General features: G+C 47.4%; 7 protein-coding genes across 7 annotated transcripts; 3 read left to right on the forward strand and 4 right to left on the reverse strand.

Moving 5' to 3' along the window:
• Positions 1–657: 657 nt before the first annotated feature.
• T069G_08748 (mre11 DNA-binding presumed domain-containing protein) lies at positions 658–2,949 on the reverse strand (the record flags this gene model as incomplete). Its single annotated transcript, XM_056175958.1, has 4 exons — positions 658–1,535; positions 1,591–2,683; positions 2,739–2,866; positions 2,934–2,949. The coding sequence occupies 4 exons, from the start codon at positions 2,947–2,949 to the stop codon at positions 658–660; spliced, it is 2,115 nt and encodes a 704-aa protein (XP_056026907.1).
• A 561-nt stretch (positions 2,950–3,510) lies between these two features.
• Positions 3,511–4,660, reverse strand: T069G_08749 (aldo/keto reductase family domain-containing protein; the record flags this gene model as incomplete). The annotated part of the gene is made up of 4 exons (XM_056175959.1): positions 3,511–3,819; positions 3,873–3,942; positions 4,003–4,559; positions 4,619–4,660. The coding sequence occupies 4 exons, from the start codon at positions 4,658–4,660 to the stop codon at positions 3,511–3,513; spliced, it is 978 nt and encodes a 325-aa protein (XP_056026908.1).
• Positions 4,661–6,773: 2,113 nt separating this feature from the next.
• Positions 6,774–8,039, forward strand: T069G_08750 (capsular polysaccharide synthesis protein domain-containing protein; the record flags this gene model as incomplete). The annotated part of the gene is made up of 1 exon (XM_056175960.1): positions 6,774–8,039. The coding sequence occupies one exon, from the start codon at positions 6,774–6,776 to the stop codon at positions 8,037–8,039; it is 1,266 nt and encodes a 421-aa protein (XP_056026909.1).
• Positions 8,040–8,542: 503 nt separating this feature from the next.
• On the forward strand, positions 8,543–9,652 carry T069G_08751 (short chain dehydrogenase domain-containing protein; the record flags this gene model as incomplete). Its single annotated transcript, XM_056175961.1, has 7 exons — positions 8,543–8,592; positions 8,653–8,794; positions 8,862–9,011; positions 9,068–9,175; positions 9,237–9,377; positions 9,438–9,500; positions 9,554–9,652. The coding sequence occupies 7 exons, from the start codon at positions 8,543–8,545 to the stop codon at positions 9,650–9,652; spliced, it is 753 nt and encodes a 250-aa protein (XP_056026910.1).
• An 845-nt stretch (positions 9,653–10,497) lies between these two features.
• T069G_08752 (methyltransferase domain-containing protein) lies at positions 10,498–11,175 on the forward strand (the record flags this gene model as incomplete). The annotated part of the gene is made up of 1 exon (XM_056175962.1): positions 10,498–11,175. One exon carries the CDS (start codon positions 10,498–10,500, stop codon positions 11,173–11,175), a length of 678 nt encoding a protein of 225 aa, XP_056026911.1.
• Positions 11,176–12,145: 970 nt separating this feature from the next.
• T069G_08753 (uncharacterized protein) lies at positions 12,146–12,602 on the reverse strand (the record flags this gene model as incomplete). Its single annotated transcript, XM_056175963.1, has 2 exons — positions 12,146–12,468; positions 12,557–12,602. The coding sequence occupies 2 exons, from the start codon at positions 12,600–12,602 to the stop codon at positions 12,146–12,148; spliced, it is 369 nt and encodes a 122-aa protein (XP_056026912.1).
• Positions 12,603–13,209: 607 nt separating this feature from the next.
• T069G_08754 (pectate lyase superfamily protein domain-containing protein) lies at positions 13,210–18,145 on the reverse strand (the record flags this gene model as incomplete). The annotated part of the gene is made up of 8 exons (XM_056175964.1): positions 13,210–13,286; positions 13,575–14,399; positions 14,442–16,344; positions 16,405–16,517; positions 16,575–17,508; positions 17,548–17,655; positions 17,709–17,960; positions 18,029–18,145. The coding sequence occupies 8 exons, from the start codon at positions 18,143–18,145 to the stop codon at positions 13,210–13,212; spliced, it is 4,329 nt and encodes a 1,442-aa protein (XP_056026913.1).
• Between the last annotated feature and the right edge of the window lie 625 nt (positions 18,146–18,770).

Here is an 18,770-nt window from a genome sequence, read left to right on the forward strand (position 1 = left end):
ATATATTGCCACCCATGATTGGGTAGGCTGTGATCCATGCATTATCACCTCGATCAGGCTGCGCCCTGCATTTTACACCAACAAAGAGTAGGGTGTGCAGTACCTCAACATCACCAATCACAAATGAGCCAGAGAACAACCTAGATAACACGGATTTAGCAGAGCTTTCAATCATTAAACGACCTTGGGAGTACAACTTAATTGACATGGCCGATTTGGTGATCATCAAGAGATGGTTGTTGTAAGTCGTTTGGGGGTTGAGTGGGTTGACTAAAGGCTTTATAATAAATAATAGTGCCACCGGATTCCAATAACTGGATCTGATCCGCTACACCGGCGCTAAAGCGCAGGTTTACATCTTCCGTAGTATAGTGGTCAGTATGCAAGCTTGTCACGCTTGAGACCCGGGTTCAATTCCCGGCGGGAGAGACCGCCAGCAGTTCCAAACTGTGAATTCTTTTTTTACCTTTTTGATGATTCTCATCAGTGAGAACTATACGACGGATAGTAAGAGAGCTAAAAAGCTCTTGCAATGAATGCCTGTTGCTGTAGACGACGTCGTACTTTTTGCAGTCATGTCCACTCATAATTCGTCCAAATACATGCATCACCACTCATTTATATCATTAATTACATCTTATTACCTCTTCTTTAGCATCACCTCTTCCTCGTCCTACTTGCCACCGGCGCAGGCTCAAATGCATCATCATCCGAAATCTCATCGTCGCTAATCTCAACCGCCTTGTCCTGTGTCGCTCCCTGTGAAAAATTGAGCTTCGTCTGCTTCGTCTTTGCTGCAGCAGCTCCCCTTGTAGCCGTCTTTCTCGCCGGCGCAGGTTTGCTAGCAGCTGCCGTGCTCTTCGCATTCTGACCACGTCTGGTCGTTCGTGTAGCTGGTTTTGGCGGTGGCGGTGCCACTTCTTCGTCTGATTCCATTATCACGTCTTCCTCCGGTGGCTCCTCTTCCTCTTCGCTGTCTTCAAAAGCCTTACGACCACGCCGAGCTGGCGCCTTCTTGGCTGCAGGAGCCTTCTTAGCAGGGGCCGCCTTTACCGTGCGTGTCGTGGCTTTCTTTGTCGCCGCTGGCGGCGGTTGATCTTCATCCTCTTCATATGTCCACGCATCGGGAGCGTCCTCCCAGTTGCCATCAAAATCCGAGTCCCATGAATCCGGCTTGGGCTTCAGTACTCTCTTTCTCTCAGCCTGTGCCGTTTTGCTCATGCTGCCAGCAGTAGCCATCCTTTCCTCCATTCTCTGCTTGTAAAGTTCCATGGCATTGTTCAGATCATCGTCATCCTGAAGGCCTAGCATTTGTTTAACCTGACCAGACAAGTGCTCCGACACGAAAAGTTCCATCGCATGCTTGTCGTCCTTGGAAACAAACTGATTAACCGCCTCGCCAAAAGGGCCTTGGGGGAGGACCTTCAGGGATTGCTTGGCAAGCAATTGATTGACAAGGTTTTCCACTTTAACCACTTCAGAACCATCGCCCAGAGATTCGATAAACTCTGTTGGGTCCAGAGCTTCTGTTTTGCCTATCGGGCTGTAAGCACAAAGCCAGAGTGCAACACGGGGAGATGAGAGACTCACGCTGGACCACCTTTTTTCGGTGAAAATACACCACATCGTTGGTGTTGGCCACTTTGCCCACAAACCGATTCGAAAATCGTTGTGGATTCTCACATTCAAACTGGCCACCTTCCGGTGCAGTGTACTCAACTTTTAGGCGAATAAGTGGCAATGGCCGATCTTCCAAGACCTCTTCATCCGTCTGAATAGCCTCCCAATCTGCGTTTGCCTCTGCAATCATCTCCTCGACAATCTCCATCAGCCGCAACGTGACCTCATGTCTATTGTCCTTTTTCTTGTCCAATCCTTTGAACCTTTTTTCTTGAGCGAGAGAGATGTCTCTCGTGACAAACGGCCGGACAGATTTGAGAGGAATCTTGTCAACTTTAAAGTCTTTGTCATTGACACTTACCACGGCGATGTGCTTCTGCACAGCTTCTCCGGGAACTAGCGATGTTGCCACTGATGATCCTGGCTGCATGACATGGAATCCCGTCTCTGGATTTTTTGACGGGTCGATTAAGCACTCGTGTTCGTGTCCCCAGACTACCAAGTCGAGCCAATCTGGAAGCACACTCTCTGGCAAATATGATGTGGCCGTGTGGGCATGGTGATTTTGGTGGACGGCGAGCAGATTGAACCACTCGCCTGTTTGGGTGCCAGGACGAAACCATTTGACCTTGTGATCTCTAAACGTTCTAAACATGCGCTCGTCACGAACGTTGCTCAACCCATACAAGGCAAGTTTCGTGTCGCCCTTTTGTAGGAGGATCGGCTTTGCCTCGATGTTATCCGCCTCTGCCACTCTGCCGTAGTAGTTGAGAAGGCCAGCCGCCTGCAACAAGTCTAGTGAACAGTAGTTGCCATCTCCAGAAGGGTCGTCGTGGTTGCCGTGAATGGAGAAGACAGGAATCGAGATGTTGATATCGGGATCTTCGTAGTTGACATGCGGAAAGGCTCCTTCGAAGACATCGGCGGCGTCTGACAGGAATTCGAGCTGACAAGGCTTCATGCCGAGGCAGTTCTTTCGGAGAGTTCGCATGACCTGGTAAAGAGATTTTCGAGAGGGCTTGTTGTCGTGGAATAGATCGCCCGCGAGCAGCACCATGTCGACCTGCGATGCAATGAGTGAGCTTGGAGACAAACAGATAGCTACCATTGCAACAAACATCTTCTGTGCGAGCCAGCGTCATGATCTCGTCAAATGTCCGCCAGCTGTCATCTTTGCGGATGGCATCTCGCTCTTCGTATCCGACATGGTTATCTGTCGCAACCAAGATGCGAATCGTGTCTGCCTCTGCCAAATTGTAAGCGGGGCAATTTATGAAGCTGCACAGCACAGCTCGATCTCAGTCAGAGCTTACCAGGAAACTCGGGCATGTTGTGTTGCCAATCGGATATTCCCGGGTAAATAATGTCTGTATTTAGAATTCCATCGATAAACAGGCGAAAAGAAAAGAACAAGGCTGAATTCGAATCTCGTGATGGGCGATGCGGCGTCTGCAGCCTGGAAATTCACGGTGGGAGACGCGATGCTTCCAGGTATTAACGCGACATGATACGAAGTCACGTGCAGCTCTTAAGAGCTTAATGGGCCGCTACCCTGGAGAACAATGGAAATGGATAAAATTCAATGGAATTGTGCCAAATTAGATAAGATAGTAGGGAGTTATTCGGTGAGTTTACTTTTACAAGAGAGCTTCTCAATTTTATCATAAAGATATTGCGATCAAGTAAGGATATAAGTAAGGATGTAAGATTTCATGTGGATATGGCAAACTCATGGTAACGCAACAAGTTGGAAGTCGGCTTTATAAACATATCATATAGATAGGAATGACACCCAATGTTGAACTAATATTTAATCAGTCTGGGTAATATAGTATTCTCAATCATCGCTACATATTAGCAACTACATGCGGGAGTATATAAGACATCATATTAGTTATGATATGCAACCGCATCGCCTCCAATCTCTGCAAAAACAGCATCAATCGCATCGACAACCTCCTGAGGAAGAGGTCCCTGCTCAAAAATATCCAAATTCTGCTCCAACTGCTCAATAGTCGAAGCCCCAATAATGATTCCATCGCCATACTCGGCCGAAAGAGCACTGTGGTGCGCAGTCCATCTCAGTGCAGCCGCGTGGCCAGAGATGTTGTGCTTGGCGGCGATTTCTCGCACACGGTCGGTGGCAGCCTCGATGCTTGGCTTGATATACTTTGAGGCATAGAATTTGCCCAAGTAGTGCTGAAGACTGTAAGCGTTTTGAGATTACAACTCATGTATACATGATAACTTACCGAGGTGTCATAGCGGCCTCCAGCTTGAACGTTCTTGTGGTTTCCGTTGAAGAGACCTGCAGCGGCAGGACTATTTGCAATTGAGTCAGTCATGGAGCTATTCTTTTAGTTTAACTGTGATGGCTCGTACCTCCATGCATAAAATGCAATGTTGTGTTTGTGGAGCAAGGGAAACAGCTCCTTTTCTCCCGTTCGAACAACTGGGTTATACTGTCCCTGGTAAACAGTCGGCTTTACAAAACCTCGTTCCTTGGATATCTTGAGAAATTGCTCGACCTCAGCGGCAGTGTAGTTGGACAGTCCAAATCGCTTGAATTTGCCCTCTCGGTAAGCCTTATCCATAGCCTCCGCTGTCTCCTCAAAAGGAACGGTTCGGTTGGGCTGGTGCAAGTACATAATGTCAACCTGAGAGACCTTCAGCGCCTCTAGGGAATCATCGATGCTCTGAGAAATTTTGTCTCTTTTATGTGCGCCATCTGGACGAGAAACGACTTTGGTGCTAATGATGAATTTATCACCAACGTTTGCTGCACCGAGTCGAGGTTCGCAGGATAGCGGCGCATGTGGTGAGTAGCCTCTGGCAGTGTCGATTTGACGATAGCCTCTCTCATAGAAGGGCTTGAGAAACGCCTCGACTTCTGCAGGGGAGTCAAACTTGGCCGTTGGATCGATAGATGTGTCTCCAATCTGACAACACACGCAGTTTAACATGTGTTTATAGCATTGTGGCTGCGATAGTGACTTACATTGGCTACTCCCAAGACAATCTCGATTGGTGATTTCGTCATTTTGACAATTCGTCAATTTCAGACCACTTTCGTTGATGTATTCAACAATTTGAACTTCAATGACTCTGTGAAGCTTATGGCTTGATTCTGGCTCTTCATTTCTAACAAGGCCATACCCATCAACTGACTTATATACATGCCTTTTCACGAGACTCACGCCTTCTGATTATAAATCGACAACTCTTCTCTTCGCGCTTCTTGGTAGCGTTGTATAAAGGTTCAGTCCAATCACCTCTTACTTTGGGGAAGTGTTCTCAATACTGTTCACTAATCATGTACTTGCTTGCAAGGAACAACGGTCTGGCGTTATCGATGGCCTATGGGAGGGAGCAGGCTCTCCAAATAAATGTAGCTGACAAATGCGGGACTTTGAATGCGGAACTTCAAAGGCGGAACTTCAATGCGGGTTTGTATGCAGCACCTCGGATGCGGATCAATGGCGTTATTGAGCCGATGCAAGTCGCCAGAATGAGGCCATACTCGGACAACGATGATTATGTAAAGTATGTTTGGCATTCTTATTCGACATGCTTAATTGTTCTCATCAAGTCAAATGGACGCCACCTATTTTATGTTGCACCAATAGGAGGAGCATCTTGGTTTGGCGATGAACTGAGAGCATTGTTAACCAATGGGGTTGGCACCGAATTTATAAGCGGAAGACCCTTGCCAGCTCGGAGTCAATTAGCTAACATTCTCCATTTGAGTAAGGTTTATTCTTTTTCTCTCTCCGACTATGAAGGTAAATATCTAAGAACGCGCCCTTGGGCCGCATATTGTTTTGCACCATGACTTGAACCCGCGGAGTGCGGAGTGAGATTTGGGTCGGATGGTACCACATATAAGCACCATCCAAGAGGAGTACTATCGCCATATACTACGTCGAAGCTGCAATAAAAATTGCAATTCCATGTAGCTGGTCTATCACATTCGTGAGGGATTTTGTGCAAAATGGGATGTAATGAGCAGAGTGAAGGACTACCCGACACCTTTAAATCATGAGAGAATCGATTACCTTTGAGACAAACGAATTCCTTATCTGCGGCAATACGGAGGAGATATCTCACAGCTGTATCTTCTGATGAATTATCGTTCTGTTGTGTCGTGGCGGACATGGTGGCGATCAGCAAGCTCAAAGTCATCAGCTCTATTTTAAGCAAACAAGATTGTCGGGTACCAGTAGGCAAACTACATGTACTGCCTGAACGAGAGAGGAATAAGCCTGCGCTGGATCTGGAAGCTGTTTATATAAATCACGTAGACACTAGGATCCACAGGCAATGTGCACGTATTTCCCTTTTCATCCTCAGTAGCATGATACCCATGCGTGTAATATAAACACCACACACCATATAGAATCGGATTTCATCAAGTAATCGTCATTTTAGACCAATGACAATGTATCAAGATACTGCATACTTTATCCTCCCGAGCCAAAGCACATGCAAACTTGAAGCGCATCGCAACCTATGATGGTACCGTGTCTCGTTTCATGATGCCCACAACATGGCATCTTACTTGCATTGGGATCCGTGTAACCGAAGGATGCCACAACAATAGTATTGGCATTAAGTCAATTGTGGAAAGTCAGATAATAACCCTGGGAGTGGCATATACTGGATTGATACATTATTTTCCGGATTCGGTCAATGCACGCAGGATACGAATGAAATATATTGTTCTCGGCCAATCGAATGCAATCCTCGTATTACCACTGGGGGCACTTATGCGTGATTCCCGAATCCCGTAAGACTATACGGAACACTTACTGAATACTATCTCTCGGCTCCCCACGTAATGTAGAGGCCATTCATTTTTCCGTGGCCAAATCGAGATCACACGTATCGCTCAAATTACCCAAATTGTTGCCACTCAGCGAGTTTATATATATCTGTACTCTGTTGTAACGTTACCGATTTCGTAGGATGCTCGTCTCATATGTGTACTTTGCATCTTGCAGGTTGGAGTAAACGTAGCAACGAGATGATGGTTCGAGGGTTTGAGAAGTTTGCGCTTCGTATAAGTGGGAGACGTCAAGCAGCAGCCCATCTCAGTGTTAGCACTTGGACTGTGCCCATCAAGCTGCCACGGAACTATCAAAATATAAGCAATCATGCTTGACGATAAAACAACTTCTCGGTCGGCAAATGTCGACATACCAGTACAAGTTCAAAAGTCACACCTGCCAAATGGAATTAAACACATATCCCCTGAAAAGATTGACCATCGTACAGATGAAGAGATCGCCGCTTCCCTGCAGAAACGCCATCCTGTCACCTCGGACAAGAATATCTGGGGTTTCTGGCATACGGGCTTTGCGCAGATGAGACCTTGGGCACAACGAAATGTGATTAATTGGGTCCGTCGGTTGGGCCCCGATTGGACTGTTCACATTGTGGATCGTGTCGATGGCTCAGAAACGAACGTCTTTCACTATGCTGAAGAATCCTTCTTCCCAAAGACGTTTATTGACGGTACCATGGATGGCCACAAGGCTCATATGGGAGACCTGGTTCGTCTACCGCTATTATGGAAATACGGAGGCATTTGGATGGACGTTGGCCTCATCCTCCTGCGTCACGTCGATGATATTTGTTGGAAGCGAATCGAGGATCCTGAGTCGCCTTATGAACTCAGTGCGCTGGCCTTGATGCACTTGCCAGACACTTATACTCCGCTCAATGGATTTTTGGCCACAAAACGCAACAACCCTTTCATCAAGAGGTGGCACGATATCTATGTTGCGCTCTGGACTGAGGGAGTCACCAACGCAACGGGTTTCCACAAACATCCATTGCTACGTCATTTGCCTATATTCCGCCCTCAGGTGAAATCTCCCGCCTTGAAAAACATCAAGATGGACTATGAGAAATTTTCCGACTATGTAGCTCATTACATGTGTGCCGAGCGTCTTCGAAAGCTCATTGATCCCAACGACGGCTTCAATGGTGCGGAGTGGTATGAGAAGCATATGCTCTTATTCGACGCCAAAGACGAAATGTTTCAGGTCCAGACACTTACGGATTGGGATGCACAGCTCCAATTCCGTCTCTTTTCACTACCGCGTTCTGGAGACGGCGCAGTTGTGGATAAGTCGTGGCATGAGGCTGAGGCTCTCGTGACGTCTTTGCTGGCAAATACGTCCATGGTGAAGCTTCCTCATGGACCAGGCAACGGTGGATTAAAGATTAACATGCTCGCTGACCTATGGGATGCTGAGGAGAATTCTAACAAAGATAATGAAGAAGGGTCATTTGCTGCATATCTGCGGTATGGATCGACTCACTTTGACCAGACGCGAGAGGTGAAGAAGCTTGAGTGGCAGAATCCAGAGGAAGAGATTTTTACCATTGGATATTTGGAACCTGTGGAAATCTAAGTACTATCACTTTCAGTGGGTGTGCAGATTTCGATGTTATCTTGAAAGTTGGGGTGGCTACAATAGTGAGTGGTTCTTGAGAGAAATAGCTGTAAAGATAGAGCATCATCAATATACTGCACTCATGACTTGCACTCTCAGTTTTATCACATCCTCGGTAACTGTCCTTGCCCAATCAATTCTGGCTATCTCATATGATAAGTAATCTAGTCTGGCGTCGATCATGGGTAATAACATATGCTGCACAAAATTGTACATATGCAGTCTTTGATCGGAATATTGAATATAAATCTTTTGCCGCGGCGCCCGATTGATTACAATCCATAAAAACAACAGCACGGAAGCATCGCTGGCCTATTATTTGCCCCGGCAGCGGTGCGGCCTGCGGGGCCGAGCCTGATTCATATGCGGGGTCAGATAGAACAAAGAGACATATAATACTTCAATGCAACGCAACCCCCTCCAAGACTTTCTCATCCTCAATTCAATCTTTAACATTCAAAATGCCTTATTCGCTCAAGGGAAGAAACGTGCTAGTGACGGGTGGCTCCAGGTAGGCAAAATCTAGTCCATTGGGATGTTGGGGATGTCTGGCGTACTGACAGCCGCAAAGAGGCCTCGGAGCTCTGATCTGCAAGAAGTTCGCCGAAGAGGGAGCCAATGTCGCTATCAACTATGTCTCCAATGCAGACGCTGCTCAGAAAGTAGCTGATTCCTTGAAAGAATATCCCGTCAAGACATTTGTCATTCAAGGTGTAAGTCTGTCACAGCCATCAGATATGCGCCTTGAACGCTAGGAAAGGCTCACACTATGGATAACAGGATGCCGGGAAGAGGGAAGATAATGTTCGTCTTGTCCAAGAAACCGTTAAGAACCTGGGCGGACTCGATATCATCATTGCGAATGCCGGCTGGACCAAGATGTCTAAATTTAGCGATATCCATGCCCTGAATGATGAAGAGTGGAACAAGGTAATCTGACTGCACCAGAGCAAGATGTGAACGTACAGCGGCTAACCAAACTTCAGTGTTGGGCTGTCAACGTCATGTCTCACCTGCAATTGGTTCAAGAAGCAGCGCCCATCTTTAACGCCAATCCCGAGGGCGGTGTTTACTTGATTACTTCTTCTGTTGCGGTAAGCAATAGTGTCAAGACGGCTATGGAGTAGAATATTAACCAAATTGACGTGAATACAGGGCACCACCCAAGCAGGTAGCAGCATGGCCTACTCAGTCACAAAGGCTGCTGGTCTACATCTCATGAAGAACCTCGCATACACGCAAGGGCCCAAGATTCGAATCAACGCTATTCTTCCCGGTCTGCTGCTGACTGAATGGGTTCGTTTCCATGTGGCTTTTGGCTTGTTTTATTGGCATACGCTCATCACTTTTTGACAGGGACAACAATTCGGAGGAGCCAACATCGAAATGATAAAATCAGTATCTACATTAAGGCGCGAGGTTCGAGGAGAAGCCCTTCCCGCACAAGCTCAAAACATTCACTGACTTTATAGACTGATCTCGACGATTGCGCCGATCTTTTTATCACAGCGGCTAAGAATAGCTCCATGACTGGCCAACAAATTGCGATTGGTACGTCTCTCTGGTATTAGCTCTGTGATGTTGTATTAACATATATAGACTCCGGTATCGTTTTGGGTCACCCAGAGTCAAGGCTGATGCAACATGCGAAAAACTAGCCAATTAGCGCATAAAGGTATAGGTTTATAGCTAGAGTTAGAGCGACTATCGAAATAGACATGCTCATTGCTTTGAAGGATTATAAGACTATTGACATAGGTAGAGTATATAGCAATGTGAAGCCTTATACATACTTCACCCTGTGATACGTCTGATCTGACACCGTGTGAGGCTGACGGGATCTTCTGGTGGCTTAAATCCAATCACCGCAAAAGTAAGTAATGTTGCTGGTATATCCTAAAGAATACTTTATTCTACTCAGTTGTCTGTCAGCATCTTCGTGGCGGATCTTCCGTGCCAAAGTTGAAATGGGGTCTTGGCATGGAAACATGAGGTTTTCGAACGAGGAGAAGTTTTCTCATAGAAAACAGGTAAGGCCAATGACATTGATGAGCTTGGTTCGTGGAAAGACCCCCGTTGATCATTTTGTAACTAGATCATGAATATGTGCTAATCGTTTATGCGCCTGGAGATGGTTATTCCCCATTGTTGACATCACAGTCAGCTTGAGTCACACCGCTTGACTCATCATATACGCTCACATTCCTGCGTGTAATTAGAGGCGGGGTTGGCAAATACGCTTTTGATCTCCGGGTATTTTAATATTTGCGTATATAGTAAGTTTTAGTGCCGAATTAGCTTCCATCCTTCAATATTGTCTATATATATTACGTGTGTCGTCTGCACTCTGAATGGAATGCTAGTTTGGAGCATCAACACAATTTACACCCAATACACCCAATCCAACTCTACGATCATGGCATCCTCTGAAGCTGAAGTTACGCATACCATCGCATCTTTGTATGATGTGATGGGTGTAAAATATGAAAAGGCATTTGCTGATATGCCAGCCCGGCAAAAATCTCTTGAGTGGCTCCTCTCTCATCTTCCCCGCACAGGTTGCAAAATTCTTGACATTGGCTGCGGAACCGGCTGTCCTGTTGCTCAAGTCCTATCTTCTGCTCCTCACAATCACCATGTTCTTGGCATCGACGCTTCGGAAACAATGCTCTCTATCGCCCGTCAATCGGTTCCTGCGGCCACCTTTCAGCTGATTGACGCCCGCAAATTCGAGGCAGAAGAAGCGAGCTATGATGCTGTGACGTCGTATTTTGCTCTGCTTCAGGATATTTCACACGATGAGATACGAGAGACGATACAAAAGATTTTTAATTGGCTGAAACCTGGTGGATTCTTTATTCTGGGAACAGTTCCAGTTGATCTCGAATTTACGTCAGCGAAATGGCTGGGCAAGAGAGCGCTATTGACTTCAATGTCGGAGGAGAATTACGTTACGGCCTTGAAGCAGGTGGGCTTTGTTATAGAATTCTCCGAGGTGGAGAATTATACACCAAAAGCTGTGGAAGCCGGCATTTGTGATGAGGATGACGTGGTAGAGGAAGCCCAACTGTTTATATATGCGCGAAAGCCATAGTTACCGCGAATATTGTGTTCTCTTTATAAGATGGAAGCCTGAATATATAACTGCTATATGTTTCTCTTATACATCTGTACTTATTATGTACAATGCATAGAATATACCATATATGTACTGATATCACAGATTAAATTCTGATAGCCTTATGATTCCCAGTCCGGTACTGTAATTAAGGCCTCAAGTTACCCCGTGTCTCTGTCACTCGCCTGACCGAGATCCTCCCGACACAAGGAAAAGAAGGTCATCTTCCGCTATGCATAGGAGTTCGGAATGAATTAACAATGTAGCATAGGCTTCTTTCGAGAAAGTCCTCTCATCCTCAAAATAAGCATAATTTTTAATTCCATGAACCCGATCTCAATATCTCACGTAACAAAACCCTTATACTCATATGGAGGCCTTGCTCGTCAAAAATAGTAGACGAGAAGATCTCTTCAAGTAGAAAGTGTCGAACAATAAGGAGAAAAGGAATGCAAACCGGCCCCAGGTTGTGAATAGAAAAATAATAGTGTCCCAAGCGATCCGCCGACATAAGTTCCCAAGGCCGTATTAGTAGGGAGGAGCTGTCCAGCACCACAGCGTTTACATAAATTTCAAGGTAGGGACCTGATGCCAAGAAAGGCTGTTTAAGCACAGAAGTTTGTTGTAAAAGCGTAGTTCCTTAAGTATCTTTTACTATAGCTATATTTCTCTCGTATCTTTTACTATAGCTATATTTCTCTCGTATCTTTTATTATAGCTACCTAGAATATTTCTCTACTACCAGGGCGTCCAAATTCGTAGGGGGCAAGGGTTAAATCTACCGTGTAAAGCCCCATGAAAGCTGTGAAGGCTGGCATTCGTGATGAGGATAACGTGGTGGAAGAACCTCATTTTCTTATATATGCACGAAAGCCGTAGTTACAGCGAATACTGATTTCCCTTCATTAGATTAAAGCGTGAACACAAGTGGGTTTCTCTTAAATACCTATTGGAGTATTGAAACAATCACAGGTAACATAAGAAGGGCTAAAAGTTCCCTCTCTGTGTAATCCTCAAGTAGTTCTTTTATGTCGACATTGCCTCCTCCGGCAGCATCAGGGAGAGGTGTTGAATCAGATTTATCTTTCGGATTTTGATCACCTCCATATTTGAGGAGTATATTGGTCATTTTGACGTTGCCTCTCATGGACGAGATTTGTAGAGGTGTTACATCGAGCTCATCTTTGAAATATGGATGAACTTTTTCCTCTAGGATGGCTTCAACCCCGTCGATATCGTCAGTTTTGACCAAGTCGAGCAGGCGTTTTTCTATATCAAACGATCTTAGAGCTGACCCTTTTGCGCCACGAATAGAATGGATCAAGGGTTATGTTACCTTGGACTGATAGTGACATACTGGCGTATTTCAATGTTGGATCAAGTTGTTCGGATATGTTAGGCATTATTGGAAGAAACAGGCAGAGGTTCACGCCGTTCTTTATATACGTCTTGATGTAGCCATATCCCTTTTGGATGTGTAGTTATAAATAAATACCCCTCGTTTCATAAGGCGCTGCCTCTTCTTCCTTCTCCAGCCTTGACAGCCACTGGTTATTGCATCAGTCAAAACACAGGTACTACGAAGTGAGCCGTACTTAAATATATTGATATAAGATATTTTCAAACGCACGAAATCTCGTAGGAGTTACATTTGACAAGCGCTCCTTGTTTTCTTGGATTGCTGTAGGCTAAAAAATGAGTCTTGTGATCTTTGTCCCCCCTTTGTCTTACACGGTCGACTGCTTCTTTGTTTCCCCTTTATCTTTATCTAGTAGCTTCTCTTTTTAGAAAGCTTACTTTCCAGTATCATTTTGTGTCTACATTTATTGCATACCAATCATTACGGAGCACAAAAGCCCAAGTCTTACCTAGCGTAGGTAATCATCATCATGGGCCATTTGTTAGCATAGTGTGCCACACCATCCAGCATACGCGTACTACGGAGGCCTACTCTTATGAAGAGCTTAACACAAAGAATAAGATACTAGACGAAGCGCTGCAATACGGGAATTAGGAAACGCTACCTTGATTGGTTGAGGTAGGGGCAAATGATGACGCTGAGCTACCCCTGTGCCAAGAAGTGACATCTGTAAAATGACAAATTGTGAGTCTGTTACTGGAGAGGGGGTTGGCGTTGATGAAACTCATGATTCGAACCGCTCTTTTCTACAAGATGCAGTGGTATCGAAAAAACGAAATATTGTATACTATTTGCTTTGTGATCAACTTGACAATTCTACATGTCTTCTATCGCTTAGTTGAAGAAACCCCTTTAGCTGAAGAAGACGTCTTTGACGCCGACACTGACGCCACCGTTGTTACCCTCCCTCCAGCAAGTGTGAACACTACCCTATCCTGACAATGAGAAGACATACAGCAAGGGTCATCAAATGGAGATCCACAAGCCCGACAATCAAAGTTGGCACAAGGATCGGCACTCGAAGACGCCGGAGGAGGCTTTGAGCTCGATGTTGGACACGTGCCGTTGGCACAACAGGCAGGCGAGCACTCGTCACATCCATCTTCGTCGCAGTTGCACATATCAGTGGCAGTACATGAGCGGGTGCTGCTGCTCTGAATTGGCTTGGATGAGGTGCTTGAGCCAATGCTTGTCGTGGGCGCCGAATATCCTCCCGAGCTGGGATCCTTGGGATCCTGATAGCCAGGCGGATACCCTGTAGGACTGGGCGTACACCAGTATCCAGAGCATATTGTTCCTCCGCAAGCTGCTGTGCCGCCCTTGCATGTTGGTCCGGCCGTGGGGCCTGAAGTGAAGCTGATGGTTGTTCCTCCAGAACTGGCTCTGGCGGCGGCGAGGCTGGCGCTCAACACTGAGAGAACAGAGTTGGTGTAGGCTTGGCCCAAGTCATCGGTAGACCAGACTTCATCGTACCAGGTACCAATAGGTGCGGGCGTTTGTGTGCCGACGACGTCAGTAGTGGAAGAGTCGGATACGGTGATGGAACAGCCCGAGATGGTCTCGCATGTTGAAGCTGACGAGAGCGTTGTCGAAGCCGAGACAAACGTCGTAGTGATGCATGCCTCAGCTGTCTCTGTCTGACACTCAGGCTCATCATCAGTTGTAAGCTGATTGTCTTCACCAATGGTGATCTTAGGCCAATCTGGCAGATTTCCTTTAATAGTAACACCAGGAGGCCATCTGATCAGGCCGACGGGTGGAGGACCAGGTCCGTAGATGCCTGGCGGCAAGATCCAGTGCCAGCCGCCAATGTGAAGCTCACCCCATGAGATGCAGATGAAGAAGAACCAGGCGGTACAGGGCACAACCACGCCATCGTCGGTGGGCTGGGGCTTGCTGACGCTTGTCGTGACAGGAACAATCTGGCCGAAGGGCGGCCATGTGGCAAAGACGGGCAACGGCGTCGTAGAGTCGGCCTGTCCAGTGCTCCATGATGTTACCAGAGAGCAGTCCACCGAAGCTTCAGCCGTAGTAGCTGCAAGGAATGTGAAGACCTTTGTGGTTGGGCAGGCAAAGTACAGTGTCAAAGGGTTAGAGTTGGTACACGTAGTTCCAACAGCAATAGCAGGTGTCTTGAACACGACAGACGTTGTAGCCGGGCACGAAATTGTAATGGCTCCTGTTGAAGCTGGGAATGTTACTGTCGTAACAGTGGCCTTCGGTATTGTGACAGGGAAACCCAGAGGAGTGTAATAAGTCGTGCTGCTGCCCGAGCTGCCACCAGAGCTGCCAGAAGTACCAGAGCTCTGTCCCGGTTCCGTTCCTGGGTCTGTGAAGATCTCTGAGCCGGGCCCGCCGTTGACTTCTGGCCACGGCGGGAGCGTGACTTTGCGTGTAGTTGTGCCACCACTGCCATCGGGCAAGGGAACGTTGACGGGCGGGATGTTGACGCTGGGATAGATGGTGACGGGTGTTGGACCCGTCCCAGTCATATTGACGTTGGAGTAGGGGATGCCGCCAGTGACAATGGTCGGGATTGTGATGGTGACTGTCGTAGTGGTCGTCTTGAAGACACTTGTAGTACCAATGCCGGCAATGGACGTGGGCCCGATTCCACCGTATTCAAACGAGGTAACATACTGGCTCGGCGAAATTGTGGTGTTTGATGCCAGCGAGCTTGTAGGTAGAATCAACATGCAAGGCGCTGACGAGCAGGACACCGTCGGAGTTTGCCATATATCGGTGCCAACCCACACAATGTTGACATTATCAGCTCCAGGAAGCGGCAGCCATACACTGACCTCAGTTGTGTAGCCGCGCTGGTTCCCATCGCTCTGGAGGATCTTGGTACCGTCAATTCCGTTTGCAATGTCGACGGTAGCCACAGTAAACAGGTTGTAGATGACGACACCCGTCGAACCCTTGACTTCGAGGATGCTCTCCTGGCAGTTTCTTGTGTCCTCACAATCTTTGTAAAAGGCGTTGAAGAAACTGTACAGCCCAGCACCGTGGATGGTGACATCGGTTGAGTCAATAATCTGCAGGCCCCAGGAATAGCGACACTGCTCATTATCCGTATCAGCTGTGAAATTGCAGTGGCTAAAGTCAGGATCATTTGGAAAGCTTGCAGCAGCATCAAAGGGAGCTGGAGCACCCGGAACTGGTTGGAAATAAGGCGATTCTGTTTGAATGTGCCCCATGTAGACGTTCTTGGCTCCGCTGAGCAGATAGTTGTACAGCACCGAGTGTTCAGAGCCGCTGCCATAGAACCACGATGGACCCTGAGACTCGATGAGCATACCACGGGCACCAAAGATGGCAACTTGCGTGATGGTCGAGTCTGGCTGGTTGAAGATGGACTGGTCATTGTCGTGATCCGCAACCCAAGCCCATACGTTCTCAAAATAGCCGTTGGCTTGAGGCGTAACGTGGAACATGAGTGATGCTGCAATACACTCAGGATTCTCACTAAACTTGGGACATGTCGCGAGATCTAGATCCGATCCCAGGGCACCTCCGACGCGGAAATGTGAATCCCACATGCCAGCCGCTCCTTGATCGGACGCTGCTGTATTCCATTCCATTAGGATGGCGCCAGCCGTGTTGCCTTTGACTGAGAACAGCATCTCGACAATCTCCATGGTGCCGACGTCACCTTCTTTGCCAACCTGTATCATGACCTTAGGGTCGTGCATGTCACTGAAGTAGAAGCCTGAACCCTGGATCTGCGACCATGACGAGCCTTGGACTTTTGAGCCTGTCGGGATGACAATTGTGCCGCCAACCGTGTAGATGCCAGCCGGGAAGTAGGCAATCTTGCCCCCACTCACGGCCTTTTGCAAGAAAGAGTTGATACAGGATTGCTGGTCACCAGAGCCATCGTTCTTGCATCCTCCGTCTGTGGTGGCCACCAAAAAGGAGCCAGCGCTCTGATCCTCATACTGGGGCCGCTCACGCACATAGAGGAAGCCCTTGGAATCCAGCAGTCCCTTGGCCTTGGCTGGTGCCATCACGTCGCCGGTCTGTGATGAGCCAGCTGATCCGTTGTATCGCTTGCCTGTTGCCCACAAATCAGAGTTGCCCGACAGCAGCGTGCTGCCACCATCAATCAAGACAGGACTGGTAACTCCATCAAAGACAGTGTTGTCTAGTACAATGTTGGGAGACGTTCCAGCGTTGTTGGTCAGGATGCCCACCTTTGTTCCGGTGATGATAGTATCAATAATGGACACACTGCCAGTTCCCTGGCCCGTGTCTCCTCCGATACCAGAGATGTTAAAAGCAATGGAGCCGCCATTAATGTCAATCTGCTGCCAAGTCCAGCCCCAATCCCAGACCATTTGAATGGCAGTATTACAGAAATTGAACTGCAGGTTGCGAGCCGTGTATTGCTGCGAACCTGCGCGCCAACCAATGTTGCCGCCGTCAAAGATGAGGTTAGACACAAAACCACCACTGCCATTCTCAGAAAAGATACCAACGGCTGTTGTAGTGCTCGTTGTTGGCATGCTGAAGATGAGATTCTGCAGGGAGGTGGCCTGAGCTACTTGCCAGTGAATGCCTGTTGGCACCAGATCTTGTCCTTGATCCGCTGTCGACTCGGGCATATCGGTAAGGTCGAACTCGAAATTGCGAATCTGGCGGAAGAACTGGTTCTGGTTCACATACCACTGAGCCCCAGATTCAAGAGGAATGTACGGATCCGTGTCAAATAGTGCGATGCCCGCAAAGGTATCACAGCCTTTGATCGTAGGCATGTCATTGGGATCTCCAATGAATTGTGTATAATAATATTGGATCACAGGAGAGCAGATTTTGTACGTGCCAGGCGGAAAGTAGACAATGGCACCTTGTGAGAAGGTGTTGCCACACTCTTCACCGCATCGCGTCTGGTTGCCCCCAACTGAATTTTTGTTCCAGCTGGCTACGGCTGCGTTGAGAGCCTCGGTTGTGTCTGTATCTCCAGAGTTGTCGGCTCCAAAGTCGTCGACAACATTGCGGAAAAATTGGTAATCGTTTCCACCAGCCAGAGGTTGCTTCCATTACATTAGCATCCATTATCACTGAAAGATCAAACAATTGGACTTACAGCTCCCAAAGGCCCAAGAGTTGTCAGCCAGTAGTCATCCGAAGACTGCCGTTTTTTTGGTGCCTTGAAATTGGTCTTCTTGGTCCCGTTAAAGCCGGCATAACCCCCGCGGATCACGGTTCCTTTGCCAAGGTTGGTCATGAACTTTTCCAGGCTACCCGAGTAACGCCATACTGGGCCGTTCTGCTTTCCCTTGTCAGGTGCAGTGTGGTAATAGTTGTGCTGGTTGTCCACCATGTACGATGGTGCTGGCTACCACCAGATGTTAGCATCATCTCCAACCTTACACGACAAAGTCGAAAAATTCATCAATGACTTACCCTTGGATCATATGGGAGCGCAGTTAGGTTTGCGGGAAGATGTGGTGGCGTGGCTGACCGCACAAGGCTCACTTGTGCGGCCAGCAGAGTTAGGAACAGAGGCAAAGGACCAGTCATGTTGCTGTAGAAGCCTGATACGAGTCCATTGCATGGGAAAAGGGGATGGAAAATGAGACCTGGGGAAGGGCATCTTCCATGATATTGATGTTATGGCCCCAAATACGTCCGCGGAACAGCTCTTCCGTGTGCTGCATAACTGATCTTACAAGAGTCAGGTTACCTCTCAACTTAGCCTAAACCAAATCCTAGAGAATGCAATCCTTGAACTACATGAATCAAATTTTTACACAAGTCCCTCTTTGTTGCCTGATGTTGTCAAACTATTTTTGCGATGATGATGCCACCTTCATTCCGTTCACCTGAATTAGGCCTGTGAATTTCGTAACGATAAGGTGGGTGTATCGGATTGTATCTGTATATCGGAGCAGGATTGTTAGTTGTAGGGTTGCATTTCTCATCGCTGTATCCAGACAATAAAAGAATTATCCAAGAATACATACTATCGCATAATTATAGGATTGTGTTAGTGCAGGATTGTCTGACCATGTTATTGCATCAAGGCTGGATTCATCGTGTAGGATCCATCAGCGTAGGATCGAATCTGTGTCGCATTGCATCGGTGTAGGATTACATCGGCTCCCCTGCATTTAACCGTCTTCAGTCATTCCTGAGCATCGATCCG

This window comes from Trichoderma breve, chromosome 5 (assembly GCF_028502605.1).
Source record: "Trichoderma breve strain T069 chromosome 5, whole genome shotgun sequence".
NCBI lineage: Eukaryota > Fungi > Ascomycota > Sordariomycetes > Hypocreales > Hypocreaceae > Trichoderma > Trichoderma breve.